This window comes from Carassius gibelio, chromosome A20 (genome assembly GCF_023724105.1).
Source record: "Carassius gibelio isolate Cgi1373 ecotype wild population from Czech Republic chromosome A20, carGib1.2-hapl.c, whole genome shotgun sequence".
In the NCBI taxonomy this organism is placed as follows: Eukaryota; Metazoa; Chordata; class Actinopteri; order Cypriniformes; family Cyprinidae; genus Carassius; species Carassius gibelio.
The window spans coordinates 25,188,990-25,211,030 of NC_068390.1; the positions used below are offsets into that span (position 1 = coordinate 25,188,990).

Genomic DNA, 22,041 nt, shown 5'->3' on the forward strand with positions numbered 1-22,041 from the left:
ATGGATTTAATATCACAAGAATATGATCCCACTCAGTTTTGTTATCCTGCAGTGAACAACTCTTGTCTTAAAGGCACATATCATGTTTTCACTCAGACTGTGGTGTATCTTCTGTTGGTTTTAGCAATGATTGTGACCATTCTAGGAAATTTGGTGGTCATCATCTCCATCGCGCACTTCAAACAGCTCCAGACTCCGACTAACATCCTGGTGATGTCTTTGGCTCTAGCGGACCTGCTGCTTGGACTGGTGGTCATGCCTTTCAGTATGATCCGATCTGTGGATGGCTGCTGGTACTATGGAGATGCCTTCTGTTTGCTACACACAAGTTTTGACTTGTTTCTCACATCAGTTTCAATTTTTCATCTCATTTTTATTGCTATTGATCGACATCAGGCTGTTTGTTATCCACTTCTGTATCCTACAAGAATAACCATATCTGTTGCATGGGTCATGGTGATGATAAGTTGGAGTATGGCTGCGTTATATTCTTATGGCTTAGTGTACTCAAACGCTAATGTGGAAGGACTGGAGGAATATATTGAATCAATATACTGTATAGGAAGTTGCACTTTGCTTTTCAATGCATTGTGGGGAGCTATAGACACATTAATAGCTTTTCTCTTGCCTTGTTCTGTCATGGTAGGACTGTATGCAAGAATTTTTGTGATTGCAAAACAGCACGCTAGAAAACTCTGTGAGGCAAACCAGCATGAAAACGAAAATATATTTAAAAGCTCTCGACGATCTGAGCACAAAGCAGCAAAAACTCTCGGTGTGGTAGTGGGCGCTTTTATCATTTGCTGGCTGCCATTTTTTATTAACTCTTTGATTGACCCTTACATTAACTTTTCCACTCCAATTGCTCTCTTTGATGTATTTGTCTGGTTAGGTTACATTAACTCAACCATAAACCCCATCATATATGGCCTTTTTTACCCATGGTTTAGAAAAACCCTTTCTCTTATTATAACAATGAGAATATTTGAACCAAATTCTTCTGATATCAATGTTTTTAATGTTTGATTCCATTTGTGCAACACATTTCCTTTGCAAATTACATAAAAGTGTAAAATCAGGTGTTTATTCTATGCAAAATTAAAGGGTGATCTAAAATCAGATTTCTGCCACACTTATTATACTAACATTGCACGCTGAATGATGAAATGTGTACAGTATGTGTGTTCCCTAAAAGACTTCCAGGAGAAAGTAATCCCTTTGTGTTTTTATTTATCTCATTAGTATTTGATTTGAAATACATGATTCCGCTTGCTGCATTTGCTCGTTTTCAGTTCCAGAGGTTTTTTTAATTAGATTATAAGGCTGAAGATACAGTGTTACCTTGAAAAAGTGAAGAAAATTGAACATACTGTGAATATTGTTGTTGTTGTTTTAGAGGGGCTGGGGTGCTCCAGGATTGACATTGACTATTCCCAATGTAACATATGAAGCTTGTTTGCCTTTTTTGCCTTTCTGTGCAGTTAACCAGAAAATGGCATGATAGGTTTGATCAGTGTTGCTGCATTTTGATTCATAGTATTTATTTGTCTTTTCAGAAGACCATTAAAGATAATAAATTATTCTAGTAGAAAGGAGTGGATGTTCAGCTAAAACGGCATAGCTTTCATTTATGGACAAACTAAACATTAATGTAATTTCAGTTGGTACACAATCAGAGAGAATGTACAAGCTGTCGCTTGGTGTTCCACTAAAGTACAAAAGCCCAGGTATATATCTGTATCTTATTTACCCATAAATGGTAGTACCTTAAAATGGTCATATGATGTGATTTCAATTTTTCCTTTCTCTTTGGAGTGTTACAAGCTCTGGTGCATTAAGAAGATCTCTGAAGTTGCAAAGACTAAAGTCTCAAATTCAAAGAGATATTCTTTATCAAAGTTAAGACTCTGCCACGCCCCCACATGCCTACATCACTATTTGGAAATGTTCATGCAAAGAAAGAAGGCATGGTTTCAGTAACCACGGTTAGTGTTGAAGCATTCATATCAGTGAGATGCTGTGTGTATCTAGCCGAAAGCAAAAGCACTTTATTTGGCCTTCCGAAAGTAGATGCATTTAGGAATCTTTAAGATTACTTACAACAGAACAGAAACACATTTTATGGACGAACATTTTGTGAACCTAGGAGAGGAGGTCATTCTGACTTTGCTTTTAGTATTTGCTTTTGAATGTTCAAATGTGGAGTTTTGCGTGTCGCGCGCACATGTGTGTGAGAGAAGGTCACACAGTGGCATCAGCTGTCTTAACCGTTCGTGGCTTGTGTACTGCAAACACATATGAGCTTCATCACTGTGTCTGTGACGTGACTCTGTTCCCCTTCGGGCTTGAACTGATGGTAAAACTAAGGACATTATTAACTGTCGTTACCTTTATATGAAAGATAAAGCTCATGATTATGGAAAGGGGTGTTACATTTCCTACGAATGCTTGTGGTGTTCGGCCAATCACAATGCACTGGGTCAGTTGGCCAATCAGATAGGACTGCACTCGTCGGGAGAAGGGACTTTGTAGAAAACAACACGTTTGAGAGAGGCGGGGCATAGAGGACCTACAATAATGTACAGTATTTGAAAAATAATGTGTTTTTTTAAACATTAAAGCATGTCAACATTCTGTCACACCAAATGCACAAAATAATAATCTTTAAAAAGCATCATATGACTCCTTTAAAGCAAGTGTCAAATTCTGATCCTGGACGGCCATTATCCTACAGAGTGTATAGCTCCAACCAGGTTCAAAACACCTGCCTGGAAGTTTCTAGTAGTCCTGAATACATTGATTACCTGGTTTAATGTGTATTTAATTAGAGTTGGAACTAAACTCTGCAGGACAGTGGCCCTCCAGGAACAGAATTTGGCACCCTTAAAGGTACATACTAATACTTAAAGTGCATATTCGTGCCTAAAGTGACATTTTAGTTCCATTTAAAAGGATACTGCCCCAGTGAAAGTTTTATATCGTTTAATAAGAGTATATATTTAACCTTTTTAATAAGTGCTTGTTGGTAATTTGCTGCCCTATAGTGTAAAAAAAGGTAAAGGTAAAAAAAAAAAAGCCTGAAGAGTATTTAAGGGCCTAACTGATCCAACTGAAACAGAATCAACTAGATTTGTGTTTTCTGAGACAAAGACGAAGGCAGGATGGATTTATCATAACAAGAATACAATCAACTCAGTTTTGTTTTTGTTTGTGTGATCAAAAATAAAGTAATTCTGTCAATCTATGCCTTAAATTAAATACTGCCTCCCAAATGATGAAAAAACAACCTGAATTCAGATCTGATGGTACAGACATCTATTTGTAGCGTGCCGCCCGTCCAATAAATTGTTGTATGCTTTGTGTGCTTTGTAACTTCTGATATGTAATCAAAACTTAGCTTTAAGATTGTTTATTTTATTACAAAATTTTATTAATAAATACAGTTTTGGCCAAAGATGATCAACCGATCATCTTTTCACCTTTACTAGTTACTGCAGAAAGACGTCACTTTACCTAAGGCAAGTTATTCAATGTCCCTCAACTCTAGAGAGTGTTTATCTAATAATATGCTCTGTATTACAAATATTTAATACATCTAATTCTTTTATTTAACAATTTTATTTAAACTATACTTTTATAAGATAAATAATTGAAAAAAATTGAAAATTGAAGAATTTTTTTATGAGTGCTTGATTGCCATTTGCTGCCCTGTGATGATGTGGGAGGCTCAGAAAATAGCAGGAAGACTATTTAAAGGCCTGACTAAAACAGCATTTTATAGGTTCTACTTTTCTGAGATTGAGAGGATGGAATTATCATCAAAAGAATATGATCCCACTCAGTTTTGTTATCCTGCAGTGAACAACTCTTGTCTTAAAGGCACATATCATGTTTTCACTCAGACTGTGGTGTATCTTCTGTTGGTTTTAGCAATGATTGTGACCATTCTAGGAAATTTGGTGGTCATCATCTCCATCGCGCACTTCAAACAGCTCCAGACTCCAACTAACATCCTGGTGATGTCTTTGGCTCTAGCGGACCTGCTGCTTGGACTGGTGGTCATGCCTTTCAGTATGATCCGATCTGTGGATGGCTGCTGGTACTATGGAGATGCCTTCTGTTTGCTACACACAAGTTTTGACTTGTTTCTCACTTCAGTGTCAATTTTTCATCTCATTTTTATTGCTATTGATCGACATCAGGCTGTTTGTTATCCACTTCAGTATCCTACAAGAATAACCATATCTGTTGCATGGGTCATGGTGATGATAAGTTGGAGTATGGCTGCATTATATTCTTATGGCTTAGTGTATTCAAAAGCTAATGTGGAAGGACTGGAGGAATATATTGAATCAATATACTGTATGGGAAGTTGCACTTTGCTTTTCAATGCATTGTGGTCTATTTTAGACACATTACTAACGTTTTTCTTGCCTTGTTCTGTCATGATAGCACTTTATGCAAGAATTTTTGTAGTTGCCAGAAAGCACATTAGAACAATCGGTGAGGCAAACCATCATGAACATGAGAGCACTTTTAAAAGCTCTCGAAAGTCTGAACGTAAAGCAGCAAAAACTCTTGGTGTGGTCGTTGGAGCTTTTATTATTTGCTGGTTGCCATTTTTTATTAACTCTTTGATTGACCCTTACATCAACTTTTCCACTCCTTTTGCTCTGTTTGAAGCATTCGTCTGGTTAGGCTACATTAACTCAACCATAAACCCCATCATATATGGCCTTTTCTACCCATGGTTTAGAAAAACTCTTTCTCTAATTATAACATTGAAAATATTTGAACCAAACTCATCTGACATCAGTGTTTTCACTGTTTGACTTTGGTTCATTTTCATGTAATTTTGATCTGATTCAGAATTTGATCTGGTCAGCAGCAGAATTTGATCTGGTTGTTGTTTTTAACATAGCGCATACTTTCTTACTGAAATGGTTTGTGTATTGTGCACAAATAATGAACAGTGTATAAACATTGGAACACAGTTACACATTTTCCCCATATATAAAATGTAAAACACTACTGTATATACAGAAGTAAATACACATTTAGTCTTGAACAACCACTTTATATATTTTGCACTCTGTACTCAAGTGGTTTTGTTATGATCCATTTCTGGTGTTTAACCCATGTAAGATTAAAGGGGGCTCTAAAAATCTATAGACTGGCAAAGAAAAAAAACAGTGTCAGTCCAACTAGTGGCCTACATCAAAAGCCAGGGTTGCAAGTCAAGTTTTCATGACAACATCAGACAAAAACAGTCCATCTTAGTTCAGTTTAGATGAATTTGTCAAGTGAATTTATATATGCACACATTAAGGTAAAAACATATGAGCTTAAAAACGAGTCTTAATTAAAAAGCTTTATATAATGTCATATGTCATACAGCTTTGTAGACTAGATTCTATGGCTGCAGATAATGACACAAATACTAAAATAATCCAAAGTGGTAAGTATTTAACATGAACTCTATATTTTTTTGTGTACATTATCGCTTATTCACTATATAGTTTACTATATATGACAATGTCAATAAAATAATTGTGTACTGGTAGCATTTGCTACATGAACTTGAACAATACATATTCACTGAAGCAAATATAGTAGCCAAAAGCCTATATGTATTGTTTTTAAGAATTAAATCATTAAGCCAAACAATTCTAATGTCTAAAAATCATGTGCTTTTTATAATGCTGATTGCTCATATTTTATGTATCTGGAGTTTCTTTTTTTCTCAGTGAACATAAATTATATGATTGTCTTCTGTGTAACATTCTTGTACAATAAAATAAAAAAGTAAAAATGTTTTTCTTCAGTACAGGTTTCTTCCTGTATATTTAAGAAAATAATTTGTACAAATCATTCACTGTTTTTTACAGAATAGCTTTTGTAGCCTATTTAATGTATACAGTGAAGACTAAGTATTTTATATTAATATTTGATGACTTTATAAAAGAAATTTGAAGCATTTATTGAATATTGGGCCTTCCTGAAAATTTTTTATTAATCCTATTGCTTGATTTTCTTACTTGATAACTAATTTTTTTTTTTTACTTAATTGCGTAAGAGGTATGGGGGGAAACATGCTGTAAACTCTAGTAAACATCTGTAAATATTGTTCAGGATGGTAGCTGATGCTGATGTAATTCTTGGCCACTCCCATTTGCCTTTATATAAGGAAACTTGCAGTGAAATTCTGGTTTATTATCCTGGATCTGCAGTCATATCATAAACATGGACCTTTAAAGCAGTGAAGACGTTCTCCATGGAATTTCTTGAACATCACTGCTTTCCCCTCCGGAATACAAGCTGCTCTCTTGACTTTCATTTGACTTATGTCAATGTATTCTTGTTCTTGTACATATCTGCAGTCTCTGTGCTGACGGTGTGTGGAAATCTACTTGTCATCATCTCAATAACAATTTTCAAGCAGCTTCACACACCGACCAACATCCTCATCCTCTCACTGGCCCTTTCTGACTTCTTGGTGGGAATCTGTGTGATGCCGGTTGAAAGCCTTAGGAGCATTAACTCCTGTTTTTATATGGGAAGGTCACACTGTCAGATCTTTCATGTGATTATGTCTATTATTGGATCTGCGTCACTCATTAATATCATGCTTGTAGCTATTGATCGTTATTTTGCTGTATGTGAGCCACTCATGTATATGTCTAAAATGACAATTAGAAAAACACTGATGTACATAAGTTTAGGATGGACTGTGTCCTTCTGTTATAATCTAGTACCAATGAATTTGGGGAATTCAAACCAGACAGGAACGACTGTCTTCTGTCTAAGGGAATGTGCAGTGGCTGTCAGCAACGCCTGGGGTCCAGTTGACCTGATAGTGAGCTTCATTGCTCCGTGTACAGTAATGGTAATACTGTATATAAGAATTCTCAATGTGGCCTTGAGACAAGCTAAAGCCATTTCCATTACTTCGAAGAAAAGGACATCTCAGAAAAATCCAAAATCTTTCAGGAAATCAGAGGTGAAGGCAACAAAAACATTGAGTATAATTGTCTTCGTGTATTTCATGTGCTGGGTTCCCTGGTATATAAGTATGCTAAATATGAAACAATTTCAGAAGTCATCTGTGATCCTCTCAGCTTTACTGTGTTTGTTTTACACTAATTCATGCATCAATCCCTTTATATATGCAATATCTTACCCCTGGTTCAAAAAGTCAGTGAAGCTTGTGCTTAGCCTAAAAATACTGCAGACAGCAGCTAACCAGATGAACTTATATCCTGAAGACTGTTAATTTGAAAACGCATGCATTTGTTACAAAAAATTATGTTTGCATTGGTAATCTTTGTAGGCCTTTTGCATCCTTGATTATCTTCATTTGGAATGACAGTGCAAAAAAAACTTTCAAATTAGGAGATGTTAAAATGTGAAGAGAGCTGTAACTGTCTTTGTGAATTTTAATGATTAATAATTATCGGTGTAAGTCATAATTAATATTAAAGTCTTTAATATTAAAGTAAACACATGAACAAGTTATGGTTTCTTTTTGAGCTGAGAAGTCTCATATTTAGAGACAGCCATCAAATATTTTGGAATAAAAATACCTGTATACAAATAGACAAATGACCTGAACTCACGCGAAAGATTGAAGCGAAATCACGTGACTCAGGCGTCAAGAGAAATCAGCTGGGATCTCGGAGTTTCACTCAGGAAGTACAGGTAAACTAGACAACCAACATACATATTAAAGTAGAAGATGTGTCATTATACACAGTGTTAGTAAATTGACTTTATTAACAAGGACTTTACAGAAAAGGTCAGTGAGAAAGTAAAAGTAGCGTCGTTGATTCTGAACTTCATAATGTGTTCATTTTGACAGCGCGTGACCTGAACATTTATTTGAAACACTCCCACACTTTTTATTCTTGACCATTCTTAGTGAATGTTTGCTGTGTGTCAGTGAAGTAAAAATAAAAACTGTCTGATTTTATAAATGAATGTTGTTTCTGCGTTCTGGCGCTGTGATTTCCGCATTCTTTCGTTTTGCAGGTGCAGTAAAGGTCGGTAAACTAGTCACATGAACAAGGTGCACTAGTTAGCCTGCTAGCATTTGAACAACATTAGATATTTCGTATAATTTTTAAACTATTACTAGATATAATGCGAGGCATGTAGTCATACTATATGGAGCAAGCTGTCACAATGAGACCTGCACATTATAGGCTCTATAGCATTTACCATTATGCTGTTATGGACTGGAAATAATATGAATACTTTGTCTTACATTTTAGCGTTTTTAACACATTACAGCTTCAAGCCCAGCTTGCCCAGACATGAGATTCATAAAACATATATGAATAATAATAATAATATTTAAACTTTTCTGTTTAAATCTATCTTTATTATATTGTCAACTGTATGTATGAACTACAGCACATGAATGTAATGATATGTGAAAGTTATTGGAGGAAAGAATGCACATAAATATTTTAAGACTTACACTATTTTAATTTAAGACAAACTAGGTGTTCAAAAGCAACATAAGTATATAAAAAGGATATGTTATTATATTGTTTTATTTATAAAACATCTACTATATATACACATTATGGACTGGGACATTGGGGAAGTCGTGGCCTAATGGTTAGAGGGTTGGACTCCCAATCGAAGGGTTGTGGGTTCTAGTCTCGGGCCGGACGGAATTGTGGGTGGGGGAGTGCATGTACAGTTCTCTCTCCACCTTCAATACCATGACTTAGGTGCCCTTGAGCAAGGCATCGAACCCCCAACTGCTCCCCGGGCGCCGCAGCATAAATGGCTGCCCACTGCTCCGGGTGTGTGCTCACAGTGTGTGTGTGTGTGTGTGTGTTCACTGCTCTGTGTGTGTGCATTTCGGATGGGTTAAATGCAGAGCACAAATTCTGAGTATGGGTCACCATACTTGGCTGAATGTCACTTCACATTCATACACTCAGCTAAAGGATTATTAGGAACACCGTACTAATACTGTGTTTGACCCCCTTTTGCCTTCAGAACTGCCTTAATTCTACGTGGCATTGATTCAACAAGTTGCTGAAAGCATTCTTAAGAAATGTTGGTCCATATTGATAGGATAGCATCCTGCAGTTGATGGAGATTTGTGGGATACACATCCAGGGCATGAAACTCCCATTCCACCACATCCCAAAGATGCTCTATTGGGTTGAGATCTGGTGACTGTGTTTGCCATTATAGTACAGTGAACTCATTGTCATGTTCAAGAAACCAATTTGAAATGATTCGAGTTTTATGACATGGTGCATTATCCTTCTGGAAGTAGCCATCAGAGGATGGGTACATGGTGGTCAAAAAGGCATGGACATGGTCAGAAACAATGCTCAGGTTGGCCGTGGCATTTAAACGATGCCCAATTGGCACTAAGGGGCCTAAAGTGTACCAATAAAACATCCCCCACACCATTACACCACCACAAGCACCACAGTGGTAACAAGGCATGATGGATCCATGTTCTAATTCGGTTTGCCAAATTCTGACTCTACCATCTGAATGTCTCAACAGAAATCAGAGACTCATCAGACCAGGCAACATTTTTCCAGTCTTCCAACTGTCCAATTTTGGTGAGCTTGTGCAAATTGTAGCCTCTTTTTCCTATTTTTAGGTAGTGGAGGTGAGTGGTACCCGGTGGGGTCTTCTGCTGTTGTTGCCCATCCGCCTCAAGGTTGTGCATGTTGTGGCTTCACAAATGCTTTGCTGCATTCCTCGGTTGTAACGAGTGGTTATTTCAGTCAAAGTTGCTCTTCTCTCAGCTTTAATCAGACAGCCCATTCTCCTCTGACCTCTAGCATAAACGAGCCATTTTTGACCACAGGACTGCCACATACTGGATGTTTTTCCCTTTTCACACCATTCTTTGTAAACCCTAGAAATGGTTGTGCATGAAAATCCCAGTAACTGAGCAGATTGTGAAATACTCAGACCGGCCCGTCTGACACCAACAACCATGCCACGATCAAAATTGCTTAAATTACCTTTCTTTCCCATTCTGACATTGAGTTTGGAGTTCAGGAGATTGTCTTGACCAGGACCACACCCCTAAATTCATTGAAGCAACTGCCATGTGATTGGCTGATTAGATAATTGCATTAATGAGAAATTGAAAAGGTGTTCCTAATAATCCTTTAGGTGAGCGTATGTTTGCCCTGTAATTTTTTTGAGAAATGTGATTTAATTTGTAATCTTTCTAGGTTTGGTGAATTATTGTGTGAAGATCTCCATCATGTCCAGATTTAGCGGAGTGGATGCAAATGTGCTGGCACAGACTATAAGTTCAAATATCCAAAGAATAACATCGCTAAGTGAGTATCCATCCTAATTTTTGTGATGTGTAGACTGTTGACCATGCATGTTGAACCAGCATATGTTGTATATATATATATGTGTGTGTGTGTGTGTGTGTGTGTGTGTGTGTGTGTTTTAATTGAGATTCATACATCATCATAAAGCTGAATAAATATGCTTTCCATTGATGTATGGTTTATTAGGAACTGACAATATTTGACTGATATACAACTATTTGAAAATCTGGAATCTGAGGGTGCAGAAAAATCTAAATACTGAGAAAATCGCCTTTGAAGTTGCCCAAATGATTTCTTAGCCATTCATATTAGTAATCAAAAATTAAGTTTTAATATATTTACGGTAGGACATATATACACAATATCTTAATGGAACATGATCTTTACTTAATATCTTAATGATTTTTGGCGTAAAGGAAAAATCAATAATTTTGACCCATACAATTTTTTTTTTTTTTTACCTATTGCTAAAAATATACCCCAGTGACTTAAGACTGGTTCTGTGCTCCAGGGTCACAAATATCAGGGGCACAAATATCAGGCAGTGTCTCCTCTCCTCAAAATTGGATAAGAAAATAATCGATATTACAAAAATAGAACACTACTTTTAATAATGCATTTAACAATCAAACACCACTGAATGCCACTGTATATATTTTATAACCGTTCATTTTGGCCTAAAACTATAAAACTGGAAGGTTGCTCAGTCCTCCGGCCAAATGTTGTCAATATTTCTGTTACTCATATTAATGAGTTGGAAAAGAACACATCAAACCACAACATGCAAAAGTCAGAATTTATTATGGAAATGAAAGGAAACAATAATGCAAATGTTTACATAAACCAGTGGTTCCCAACCTTTTTCAACTGTTCAAGGTGTAACAAGCTTTATAGACTTATGGCATATATATATATAAATATTATATTTGTATATAAATAAATAAATCCCTTGTCCAGGGACTTTTTTTGCCATGCATTGTTCATAGACAGGGGTGGATCTACCCCAGTTGGCAGCAACGAATTAAAGGTTATGGCCAATTTTAAAATTTACGAGCGCAAATCTTTTGTGATTCGTGATCCCGCTACGAACTCCCGAACTGATTTAAATGATTTGCGATCCCCAAACTGACTCAAATGATTCGTGAACCCACTTTGAACTCCCAAACTGACTCAAATAATTTGTGATCCCGCTCCGAACTCCCGAACTGATTCAAATGATTTGCGATCCCCAAACTGACTCAAATGATTTGCGATCCCGCTCCGAACTCTCGAATTGATTCAAATTATCTGCGAAGCCACTCTGAGCTCTCGAACTGATTCAAATGGTTCGCGAACACTCTACAAACTCCCAAACTGACTCAAATGATTTGCGATCCCGCTCCGAACTCCCAAACTGACTCAAATGATCCGCGAAGCCGCTCCGAACTCTTAAACTGATTCAAATGATTCGCGAACCCGCTCATAACTCCCAAACTGACTCAAATGATTCGTGAACCCGCTCCGAACTCCCAAACTGACTCAAATGATTCGCGATCCCCAAATTGACTCAAATGATTCGCGAACCCGCTCCGAACTCCCGAACTGATTCAAATGGTTTGCGATCCCCAAACTGACTCAAATGATTCGCGAACCCGCTTTGAACTCCCGAACTGACTCAAATGATTCGCGATCCCGCTACGAACTGCCGAACTGATTCAAATGATTTGCGAACCCCAAACTCTAATAATTTACAAAGTATTAATATACTGTAATATTTTTTTGTTGTTGTTGTTGCTATAAAAACAGACCTAAGCCATCAATAGCCTTTAAAATGGCTTGAAATGCATTATATATAAAAAATGAGGCAATAATAATTGGTTAATAATAACACTGTTAAAATACATAATGTAGGCAAATACAAAATAAACTATTTATGTACATGTTATTACAAATGACATGTGATTGCTGCTGTTACACTTACAGGACAATCAAATCCTTGTTTAGGCTACTGACCTACATGACACAGACTTTATCATTTCTTCAACAAAAAACGTGCATATCACAACCCTTACAAAAATAAACCATGGTTTTATCATAGTAAAACTGCTTAGTTTCCTTTTGCATGATTTCTGAATGCTTGAGACTATAAAAAAATTAGAGTCATAATAAAGTTATAGCCACAGGTAAATGTCGAGAGCTACAATTGTGATTTGTAAATAATACAATTTATTCATTTAGTTTTTTGTTTGATTTAAAGTTATTTTTTCACCCCTATAGTAGTTTTTTTTCCATCATCATATTTGAGGAAGGGGGCACAACAATAAATCCTGCTTATGGGAACCCTTAAGGTGTTGTTATACACGTCTCTGGGAATGTGTGCTCTACTACACACACACACACACACACACACACACTAGAGCACGCATGGTGTTTTCAGCTCTTCACTATGTTGATGTATGCTACACATGTGCACGTCAGTGCGCTATGAGAGGATTTCACCATTTCATTTGATAAAACTATCGTCATTCATTCGTATCGTATACCACCTGTCAAAATACAATTTCGGTATAACTTGAAGAAATTCAAACAGAAATATAGTACTATTGCACAGTAGAGTATGCTATACTTCAAGTATTAGCATACTTGATATGCTATACTTCCTATTAGCTAATAATAATAGTTGATTAAAAAACACAGAAACTCTGGTTACAACCCACCAAAATAAAATTTTGTTCTAACTCAAAGAAATTATGTAAGAAATTGCTTAGTAAAATATACTTAAAAGATATACTAAAACATTATTTTAAAGGAATATCACACAAGTTTTCATAAAGTTTTAATTTAAGCTTACCAAAACAATAACACAATATTTTTCAAAAACATTTTCTAAAAGTACATTTTGTATTTGTGCCTATAATGTTTATTTATTATTATTGTTGTAAGCTAATAAAACCTATGCTTCAGAGACCATATTCATATAACATCTAAGGCTAAATGTAGCTCTTGACTGGTTGAGTTAGATGATGATTAACACTAAACAGTAGAAAATCAGTTGAGTCTCCCCAAGTGGAATTTTCATTGGCTGTTCAAATCTTGTGTTTCTTATGATAAATTGACATATTGATAACACTGAACCTTTTTTAATGCTCTTAATTACATGTTGATGCATACTGTATGCATTAGTGAGTGTGGTGGTGCTTATGGGGTATGGTCACTTATTCCTTATATGTTTGTAATGTTTGTTATAACTGTTTCAAATGCAAGACATTGATTGCATGAGATTACGTTTGTAAATGATAGCCTGAGTCCTTTTGTAGTGTGCACATATATTTATCATCAATCTGTGATAACTGTGACTAAATTCAGTACATATACGTCTGCCATATGTTGCCACCCCTCAAAAATTCCTGCCCCCTTCTCGCCACCCCATCAATATTTTTCTAGATCCGCCCCTGTTCACATGTATACTCCGTCTGCAGTGCGTATACAGTATGTGTGAGCGGTGCAGAAGCAGCAGCGAGAACTCATTAATGTAACGCGAATCTCTCAGCTCACACGCAGATTTCCTTTGCTTTGTTACAAAACCAGAAGCGCATGCTCAGATACACGCTGCTCTCGCCCGGAGAGAGTGCAAGCACTTAAAACGTGTCTCCTCTCATGCTCTCTCTATGCTCATGTGCTAGATATTAATTATTTTCGCACGTTTTTATTTCTAGCCTTTTACTGCGTGCAGTGTGAACGCTCTGATCCGTTAACATGGGCTCGGAAAAAAGGCGCATCACAAACAGTGTGTGAACCTGGAGTTCTGTTCTCGCGCTAGGAGCGCTGCATTCTGATTGGATCGGATAGCATACTGCGTGCTATAAAGCGATTTAGAAAGCGTGCACAATTTCGATTAATCACACAGCCCTAGAATGAACTGGAAATGAACAGAAAATAACTCGGGCTGGCTCCGCTCAGCAAAACGGGAAAACCTGATACGGCAGAACTCGGCTTAGATAGTCACTGGAGCAAGCAGTCAGGAGGAAACACAACAGACATTTATGCATGTTTGAATTTGTTGTTCTGTAGCATATGCAGCAAAAATATCTAAGATAAATTGGTGGTTTATTCTTAAACCAATCAGCGAGCTCGAATAGCATAGTATCAGTTTAATATTTCTTTTTTTGTTATTTAATTATATATATGAAATGGTGTCATGTTATGACTTAGACATTTTTACATATATGAACAATATTATTGTTTCTATTAATAGTAATTGGCGGCCCACCTGCAATACCACTAGTGGGTCGCAGACCACAGGTTGAAAACCACTGACATAAACCATTAGCACAGGAGGTGTTTTCCAGTCGTGTGTGTTTGTCTAGATATTATCTTTGATTTTTACCAGCTAATGAAATCCAGCAGATGATGAGACATTTTGGAACAGCACAAGACACAACTGACCTGCGACAGACATTGTGAGTTTGAATACAACCAACTAGTTCAATTCCCCTTAATTGACCTATATATTTCAATTCAATTCATTCTTTTTTTGTATTTGTCAAAACCTGCAGACAGGAGAAACAACAGAAAGTCAATCAGCTTGCTAAAGTGACAGACAAATGCATGAAAGTATACAGTGCTTTACCTGTGTCAACAGAACAGGTACAGCATCAAAAGTGACAGCTTGTAAATAGACTAAAACAAATATGAATTTTATGATGGAACATTCAACATCCAGAACTTTCTGATTTAGAAATAATAATAAAAAACATTAAAGTTAAATTATAATTTTCTTATCCTCATCATTCCAAATTGTATTTCATATGTGGAACACAAAAGAAGATATTTTGAAGAATGTTGGTAACAGTTCTGTTTAACATTATATTCCAGTTGTAATCAAACTTTCATTTTTGGGTGAACAACTATCCCTTTAACAGTCCTGCTCAGATGTGACGTTCCTCTTTTCTCACACAGCGGCAAAGAAAAATCCAGCGAGAACGTCTAATCACTGAATTCTCCAATGCACTGGCCCTTTTCCAGAAAACTCAGCGAGAGGTAGCAAAGAAAGAGAAGGAGTTTGTGGCGCGTGTCCGAGCGAGCTCAAGAATTTCGGTATGTTTCATCTGTTACATTTTTGCTCAAAGAATTACATTAATAAAATCATATCCAACCAACTGAAGGTTAAATCATAAGATAATTTATACAGACACTAATATTTAACATGAAAGTGCCAGTTTCTATAGTCCTAATATTTTAAATAGTTATACAATGTTAAGTATAATTTATTTACTAAAATAATTTGTTAATATCTTAGATTTTATTTTTATATTTTGTACTTTTTATAGTTTTTAATTAAATTTTTGTTTTTATTTTTTATTTTGTTGTGCTTTTGTCATTTTTATTATTGTTTTTATTTTTTTTTAATCTATGTAGTTTTTATTTACTAGTATTAGTTTTAGTTTATTTGGTTTGGGCCAGTTTAGTAATTCAAGTTAAACTAAAGGAAAATGAGAAATGTTGTTGTGGCAACTAGCTGAAATAGTTTAAGGTTTTTTTTTTGTTTTTTTTTTTTAGATTTATTTAGCTATAATAACCCTGTTTATACATACTACTCAAATGCAACATGTCACAAGATAGGATGCATCTAATGTTTATTTAAAGAGCATGATTGTGAATGACAACTTTGTCGTAATGATGCAGATAATAGTTTGTTTAAAGTATAATGGCATTTTTCTTTTTGTGAGTAATAAAAGTGGCATATTGGCATACATTATTAAGGTTTTCTTTGTTTCCTCACAATCTTCTGTCTGTCCCCAGGGTGGTGATATAGATGATGGTTTTGGAGGATTTCCATCCCCCTTTCAAAGGTTTGGCACTTTAATAATATTTGTCATATTTATGCATAAAAATTGGAATGTGTGTCTCCAACTGTCTGCTTCTGTGTGTGTTTTCAGTGAGATTCATGCTCAAGATCAGAGATATGAGGAGACCATCACAGAAGAAGATCTGCAGCTCATTCAGGAGAGAGAATCAGTGATCAGACAGCTGGAGGTGAGACGCGTTCAATCACAGAGACAACAAAGAAGAACTAATTGATAAGCATTGTGCTTATGTAATGTAATGCAATTTGAATGGTTGGTTTAGGGTTGCGTAAAACATACTCTCTTGTTTTTCAGTCGGACATCACAGACATTAATGAAATCTTCAGAGATCTGGGCATGATGGTGCATGAACAGGGAGACATGATTGGTAAGATCAGAGAGGCATTGCTAGATTTTTACACTTACTTGATTAAATTGAGTGGCAACCATGCCGAACTCTCTCAGTTGTTCGGGAGGTTATCAGTGCATTGAAATGGCTCAAGTCAAAATAGTTCATCCCAAAATCTCTATGATATTAGGCCTATGATATAATGGCTTTCTTCCAAATAGTGACTCGGTTCAGTTCACACACAATTGAGTTCACAGAAAAGCATTTATATCATTAAACAACCCAAACTTTGATGTCAGATCACTGTTAGTTTGCACCAGAATGTGCTTGTGTCCTCTCATTGTTGAAAATTAAACACATGGAGATTTTCCTGTGACTAATGAGCCAAAATCATGTGGACAGTAAACAAATTTCTGCTTCCCTCAAGGTTAGTGACATATCTGTTTATGAACTGGTTGCTACCTACAATTTAAGGAAATTGTTATTTTACAACAATTTTTTTTTCCTGTTTAATTGCAGCTAACACTAACCTTGCAGAGCACATCTCCAGGCCTGGAGATTTCCTATTAAAATAAAATTCAATAAAAAATAATATAAAACAAAAATCATTTCAAATAAAATAAATCTGTGTGGTTTTGTTTAAACTTGGCTCTGAGGGAGTGTCTGTTTAGTGATGAAACTCTTAGACAGGAAAGTGCAATTAAAGGTGTTAAAAAGGAGAAGCAGATGCTGATAATGAAGACCTGCGAGGCTTCACACAAACCAGCTCAGTGGGACTGTTTGTTCAAGCACTAAACTTTTAATGATGAGACGTGAGCTATTAGTATGTGTTGTTTACATATTTGATATTTCATCAAAATTACAAGAGTTTGCATCATTGCCTGTGCTGTCCACCAAAACGTTGACATGCATACCTGAATGAATGATGAAATATTGCTTACTAAAGGATTTTAAATGGAAATTAACTAATATCCAAGAGGACAATGCATCATCCATGTTCTATACAATGAATAATATATTTTTAATGATAACAGAGATCGAATATTTGGTTAGTTGTCATTGAAAAACTGTAGAAATGAATTCAGTGTTTAACTGTGAAAGTCATTTCTCTGTTCATCTCCATTCCATCGCGCAGACAGTATAGAGGCCAATGTATCAAACGCAGAGATGAATGTGCAGACGGCCACACAACAGCTGGGTAGAGCAGCAAGTCACCAGGTACAGCTTTTTTTTTTTACTAATGACCAATCATTCACTCTCTCTTACATCATTTCAAACCAATCTTTCCTTATTCCTTCTGGGGAACACAAAACAAGAAACTGAGCTGAATGAATGTAGATGGAGCACCATAAATGCGCTATATTCCAAGGCCCCTTTAGACATACGCAAGCTTTGCATGAGAAATAGATGCAAATTTAAATTCTAATTTGCTTGTACGTTTACCTTGTACTGGCCAACTTTTGGTGGTTTATTATATATTACAGCAAATTTCCATTAATGCTGTAATTGTTTTCACATTTTTTTAAAGTTGTATTGCTATTAAATAAATAAACATACAACCATTTATTAAATGTACTATTTTATGGACATGCTAAATTGACAACCCTTATTATTATTTTATTATTATAAAACTAGTGACTCATTTCTTCTGTTCACTTTAGACGTCATTCCGCAAGAAGATTTTCATCCTGATCGCTGTTCTGATTGTGTTTGCTGTCATTATTGGTTTGATTATCTGGGCTTCTGTCAAAAACTAAATTTGACCATCAGATGTCCCACAGCATTTGTACTGGCATTAGTTATGGAGGTTTGTCACTAACTGAAGCTGTCCTGACTTGCGTTCTAAATACCGTTAAGATATTGTCACTAACAGAATGTTTAATACAAGTTGAGCTCTAAGGACAGTATCTTTAGTGTGCAGTTCCTTACCACAGAAACTTATTTTAACTCCATTTGTTAAAAGGGTCCTGTTATGCTCTTTGGCAAAGTCTTAATTTTGTTTTGGGGGTGTACAAGAACAGGCTCTCATACTAGGTTGTTAAAAAAAAACATTATTTTTCACATATTTTACATTATAACAACACCTCTCTCCCAAGTCTGGCATGAACAGCTTCAATAGTTCCTGTATCAAAGGAATGCCCGCCTTCTGTAATATGAAATGTGCTGTGATTGGTTAGCTGGGCCAGTGTGTGTTGTGATTAGCTCCACTCGGCGACTCGGCGGGAAATGTAATGCCCCTTACAATAGCTCCCTGCAAGCTTTAGTGTAAAGATTTTGTCAACATCAAATCAATTTGAGTTTGGGTTTAAAGCTGCAGTAGGTAACTTTTGTAAAAATATATTTTTTACATATTTGTATGTCCTGACAGTAGAATATGAGACAGATAATCTGTGAAAAAATCAAGCTCCTCTGGCTTCTCCCAGTGGTCCTTGCCATTTGCAGTTACAGACCGCTCCCGGTAAGAAACAACCAATCAGAGCTGCGGTCCGTAACTTTGCGGTCCTTGTTCAAAATGTAGACAAATGTATATAATAAGCGAGTACATCATGAATCCATTTTCCAAACCGTGTTTTTAGCCTGTCCTGAATCACTAGGGTGCACCTATAATAAGTGTTTATATTCGGACTATTTTAGATTGCTTCGGGGGTACCGCGGCGGAGTAACCCAGTACCTTCGTGATTCTTCATAGACATAAACAGAGAGAAGTATCCGGCTATGATGTTCTTCTGCAAGACGCAAGTAGTTCAGTTTATTAACCGCTAGAGCGTCAAAAGTTACCAACTGCTGCTTTAATTTGAGTTTGATTTATAAAACCGGGCATTTGTTGTAGTTTTTAAAAAGTGATTTCTCTTACATAAAATATCTCCTTTTGAAGTGGACTCTTTTTTTTTTTTTTTTTTATGCTCAAACACCAACATTACAGACTAACTAAAGTTGAAAAGGTGAAAAAGCATAATAACACCACTGTAAAGCAAAAAATGCATTCAGTTTAACATTCCACAGAGGCTGTACATAGAGCTTAACTTGTGTTTAAAACAGTTTTAACATGGTTTCTGTTAATAGATAATCATTCCAGCTTCATATGTATATGTGTTTTTGTAAAATTATCCTGAAATAGACGCTACAGTTTCAACAAACCAACAATGTCACTATATTTGTCTATCTCTATGATATTGTTTTGTACAAATGTATGTATATATGACATTAAAAAAAAGAAAGTGTTGAAGAGGTTATCATTAAACGGAAATAAATCAGGTTTACCAGCTGACACGTTGTGAAAGGAAATAACCACTATTTCAAATGTGGAGTTGCATGTTAAGCTCCGCTCTAATGACAGTCTGTTCACCTTTGACCTGCTCACACACAGGGCTGAAAATGAGAAACAAATCCAAATTCTTGCTAAAGGGACTAATTAACTTTATTGGTTAGGCAGTCATTTATATTCTTTTTGTAAATTGTTTTATTTGAAAAGCATTATTTTTGTCCCCATGATTCAAAGTAGTTTGAAATTGAAGTGATGTAAATGTTGAATCACTCCTTTACCCCCCCCCCCTTTTTTTTCAAAATCTATAATGCTGCTGTGGAGATAATAAAGACAAATACAGATGTGTTTGGTTGTTATTTTGAACTTTGACGTGAGAGAAACTCAGTTTGAGTCCAAGTATAGATTAATATTCAAAAAGAGACAGTAAAATATACAGTCTGTTTTTCAGTATATTTGTGCCAGTGTCACGTCTCTTCATTCATTCTTCTTGTCAACTTCTACTTTGGATAAATGTGCTAAATTTAGTATCTCAAATTTGACAAGTGAACACTGTGGAAAAAATGATGGAAAGTACATCTATTTTTTTATTTTTTATTTTTTCATTTAAAAGTGAAAACAGAACACTTGTGTATTGCGTTTGAAATTGAAGATATAATGATGAAAGAATGAAAAAAAATATTTAGTGATTATGTGCAAAGATGAAGAAGTAATTAACATGAACTCCCAGCAGAATCACATTATTAAACATTTATTGTTGAGGGGAGGAGACATTTACATATAAAATAATTGTAAAATGCATTGTTTGCCAAAGTTGGTGTCTTCTTGCTCACTGGGAACAATGCAAACCCTTTACACTGAGGACCGAATGGGACTGGACTCACTCTTGTGGACATACAACTAATAGATTCAAATTCATTGTTGCTTTGTTCTATACAATTCATGAAGGAAGACTTGATGTCTCTCCAGAGTACTTCATGAATCTTACAACAGTGAACCAAAGCGATGTCTGTCAGGAATATTTGTGTCCAGAGAGATCTGTTTCTTTTTCTGTCTATGTGATTCTGTATGCAGCTGCAGCAGCTGTGTCTCTTCTGACCGTGTGTGGAAACCTGCTGGTCATCATCTCTGTTAGTCACTTCAAGCAGCTCCACACACCTGCAAGCATCCTCATCCTCTCTTTGGCTGTGTCCGATCTTCTAGTTGGAGTTTTTGTGATGCCATTTCACTTATTTCTCTATGCTCTGTTGTACCCTTGGTTTAAGAAAAGTGTAAAGATAATTATTACTTTTAAAATATTGAACACAGACTCCTCTCTGATGAATGTCCTTTCATTAAACTCTTAATGAAAAAAAAACATCTGTCCTCAGTTTTCTAGTGTTTATGTTTTAGTATTTTCTAATGTTAATTTTGATCACTACTGTGCAGTAAAAATATGATTATTCATATATTTTGTTGAGTAAAACCAGGCATGTTATTCAAAAACCACTTCCTCATTACATGCACAAATCAGCATTGTTTATCAAAAGTGAAAATGTTTGTTGGATGACATGAAAAAAAATGTCAACAGATCAGTAATATATCCATAAATTTGATTCAAAATTTTAACTCTAGACATTTATAAAACTTATTACTCTTTTTAATTTTAGAATATTACAAAATTATTAATTTAATATAAATAAATTCTAATAAAAGGTTAGTTTCATATGCTTCTTTGGTCAAACTTTTGGCGAAAACATGGAATAAAACTTTCAACATTTAACATGGTTATCAGAGCAGTCTAATTATTGTTCTGAATATCTAATGAATGTCTATTTATTGTGGGTATGAGTATGTTTTTTAGGCCATCATCCTCATGGTAGAAAAGTTTAGATGTTGAGACATAGGCCATAGCAGGGCCAGACATTAAAGCTTGTTCACTTGACTATTAATAAAATTACAAAATTTGATGTAAATGATGACGTATATTTAATTAGTTGCCTTTCAAAAAGTAAAAAAAAAAAATGTCCTAGAAAAATTTTTAAAGCAAACATCAGAACTATTCTGATTAAAGTAAGACTTGATAGAGCACTGATGAGGATATTGCTTCAGAATAAATAGCTTTTACGCCAAAAAAGAAACTTTTTAATCTGCTATGCAATCTTTTCTCTCCTGTGTAACACTGCATGTTTATATTAAAGGCACAATATGTAAGATTTGGTTTAGTAAAATATCTCAATTATTTCGAAGAATGCTTAAATCCAGAGAAATATGAAATTTTAACTAGTGACA

At 35.5% G+C, this 22,041-nt stretch overlaps 4 protein-coding genes across 8 annotated transcripts; all 4 read left to right on the plus strand.

The window, feature by feature from the left end:
* Positions 1-1,026, plus strand: LOC127938511 (trace amine-associated receptor 13c-like). Its single transcript, XM_052535175.1, has one exon. It carries the CDS (start codon positions 1-3, stop codon positions 1,024-1,026), a length of 1,026 nt encoding a protein of 341 aa, XP_052391135.1.
* Positions 1,027-3,806: 2,780 nt separating this feature from the next.
* On the plus strand, positions 3,807-4,832 carry LOC127938510 (trace amine-associated receptor 13c). Its single transcript, XM_052535174.1, has one exon. It carries the CDS (start codon positions 3,807-3,809, stop codon positions 4,830-4,832), a length of 1,026 nt encoding a protein of 341 aa, XP_052391134.1.
* Positions 4,833-6,274: 1,442 nt separating this feature from the next.
* On the plus strand, positions 6,275-7,273 carry LOC127938518 (trace amine-associated receptor 13c-like). The gene has a single exon (XM_052535181.1). The coding sequence runs from the start codon at positions 6,275-6,277 to the stop codon at positions 7,271-7,273; it is 999 nt and encodes a 332-aa protein (XP_052391141.1).
* A 371-nt stretch (positions 7,274-7,644) lies between these two features.
* On the plus strand, positions 7,645-21,102 carry LOC127938526 (syntaxin-7). Of its 5 annotated transcripts, none has more exons than XM_052535189.1 (10): positions 7,645-7,698; positions 10,224-10,334; positions 14,704-14,773; positions 14,870-14,960; positions 15,273-15,410; positions 16,116-16,165; positions 16,253-16,349; positions 16,475-16,547; positions 17,644-17,726; positions 18,170-21,102. In XM_052535189.1, exons 2-10 carry the CDS (start codon positions 10,256-10,258, stop codon positions 18,263-18,265), a joined length of 777 nt encoding a protein of 258 aa, XP_052391149.1. In that variant the 5' UTR covers positions 7,645-7,698; positions 10,224-10,255; the 3' UTR covers positions 18,266-21,102. The 5 variants fall into 5 exon arrangements, with proteins under 5 accessions (XP_052391149.1, XP_052391151.1, XP_052391153.1 ...); XM_052535190.1 differs by having other exon boundaries at positions 7,698-7,795; XM_052535191.1 differs by lacking the exon at positions 17,644-17,726.
* Positions 21,103-22,041: the final 939 nt, after the last annotated feature.

Coding starts and splice junctions, on each gene's coding strand:
- LOC127938518 (XM_052535181.1), top strand. CDS start 6,275: ATGGAATTTCTTGAACATCACTGCTTTCCCCTCCGGAATACAAGCTGC.
- LOC127938510 (XM_052535174.1), top strand. CDS start 3,807: ATGGAATTATCATCAAAAGAATATGATCCCACTCAGTTTTGTTATCCT.
- LOC127938511 (XM_052535175.1), top strand. CDS start 1: ATGGATTTAATATCACAAGAATATGATCCCACTCAGTTTTGTTATCCT.
- LOC127938526 (XM_052535189.1), top strand. CDS start 10,256: ATGTCCAGATTTAGCGGAGTGGATGCAAATGTGCTGGCACAGACTATA. Junction 14,774..14,869: donor ACTGACCTGCGACAGACATT/GTGAGTTTGAAT, acceptor CAAAACCTGCAG/ACAGGAGAAACAACAGAAAG. Junction 16,548..17,643: donor TGAACAGGGAGACATGATTG/GTAAGATCAGAG, acceptor TCCATCGCGCAG/ACAGTATAGAGGCCAATGTA.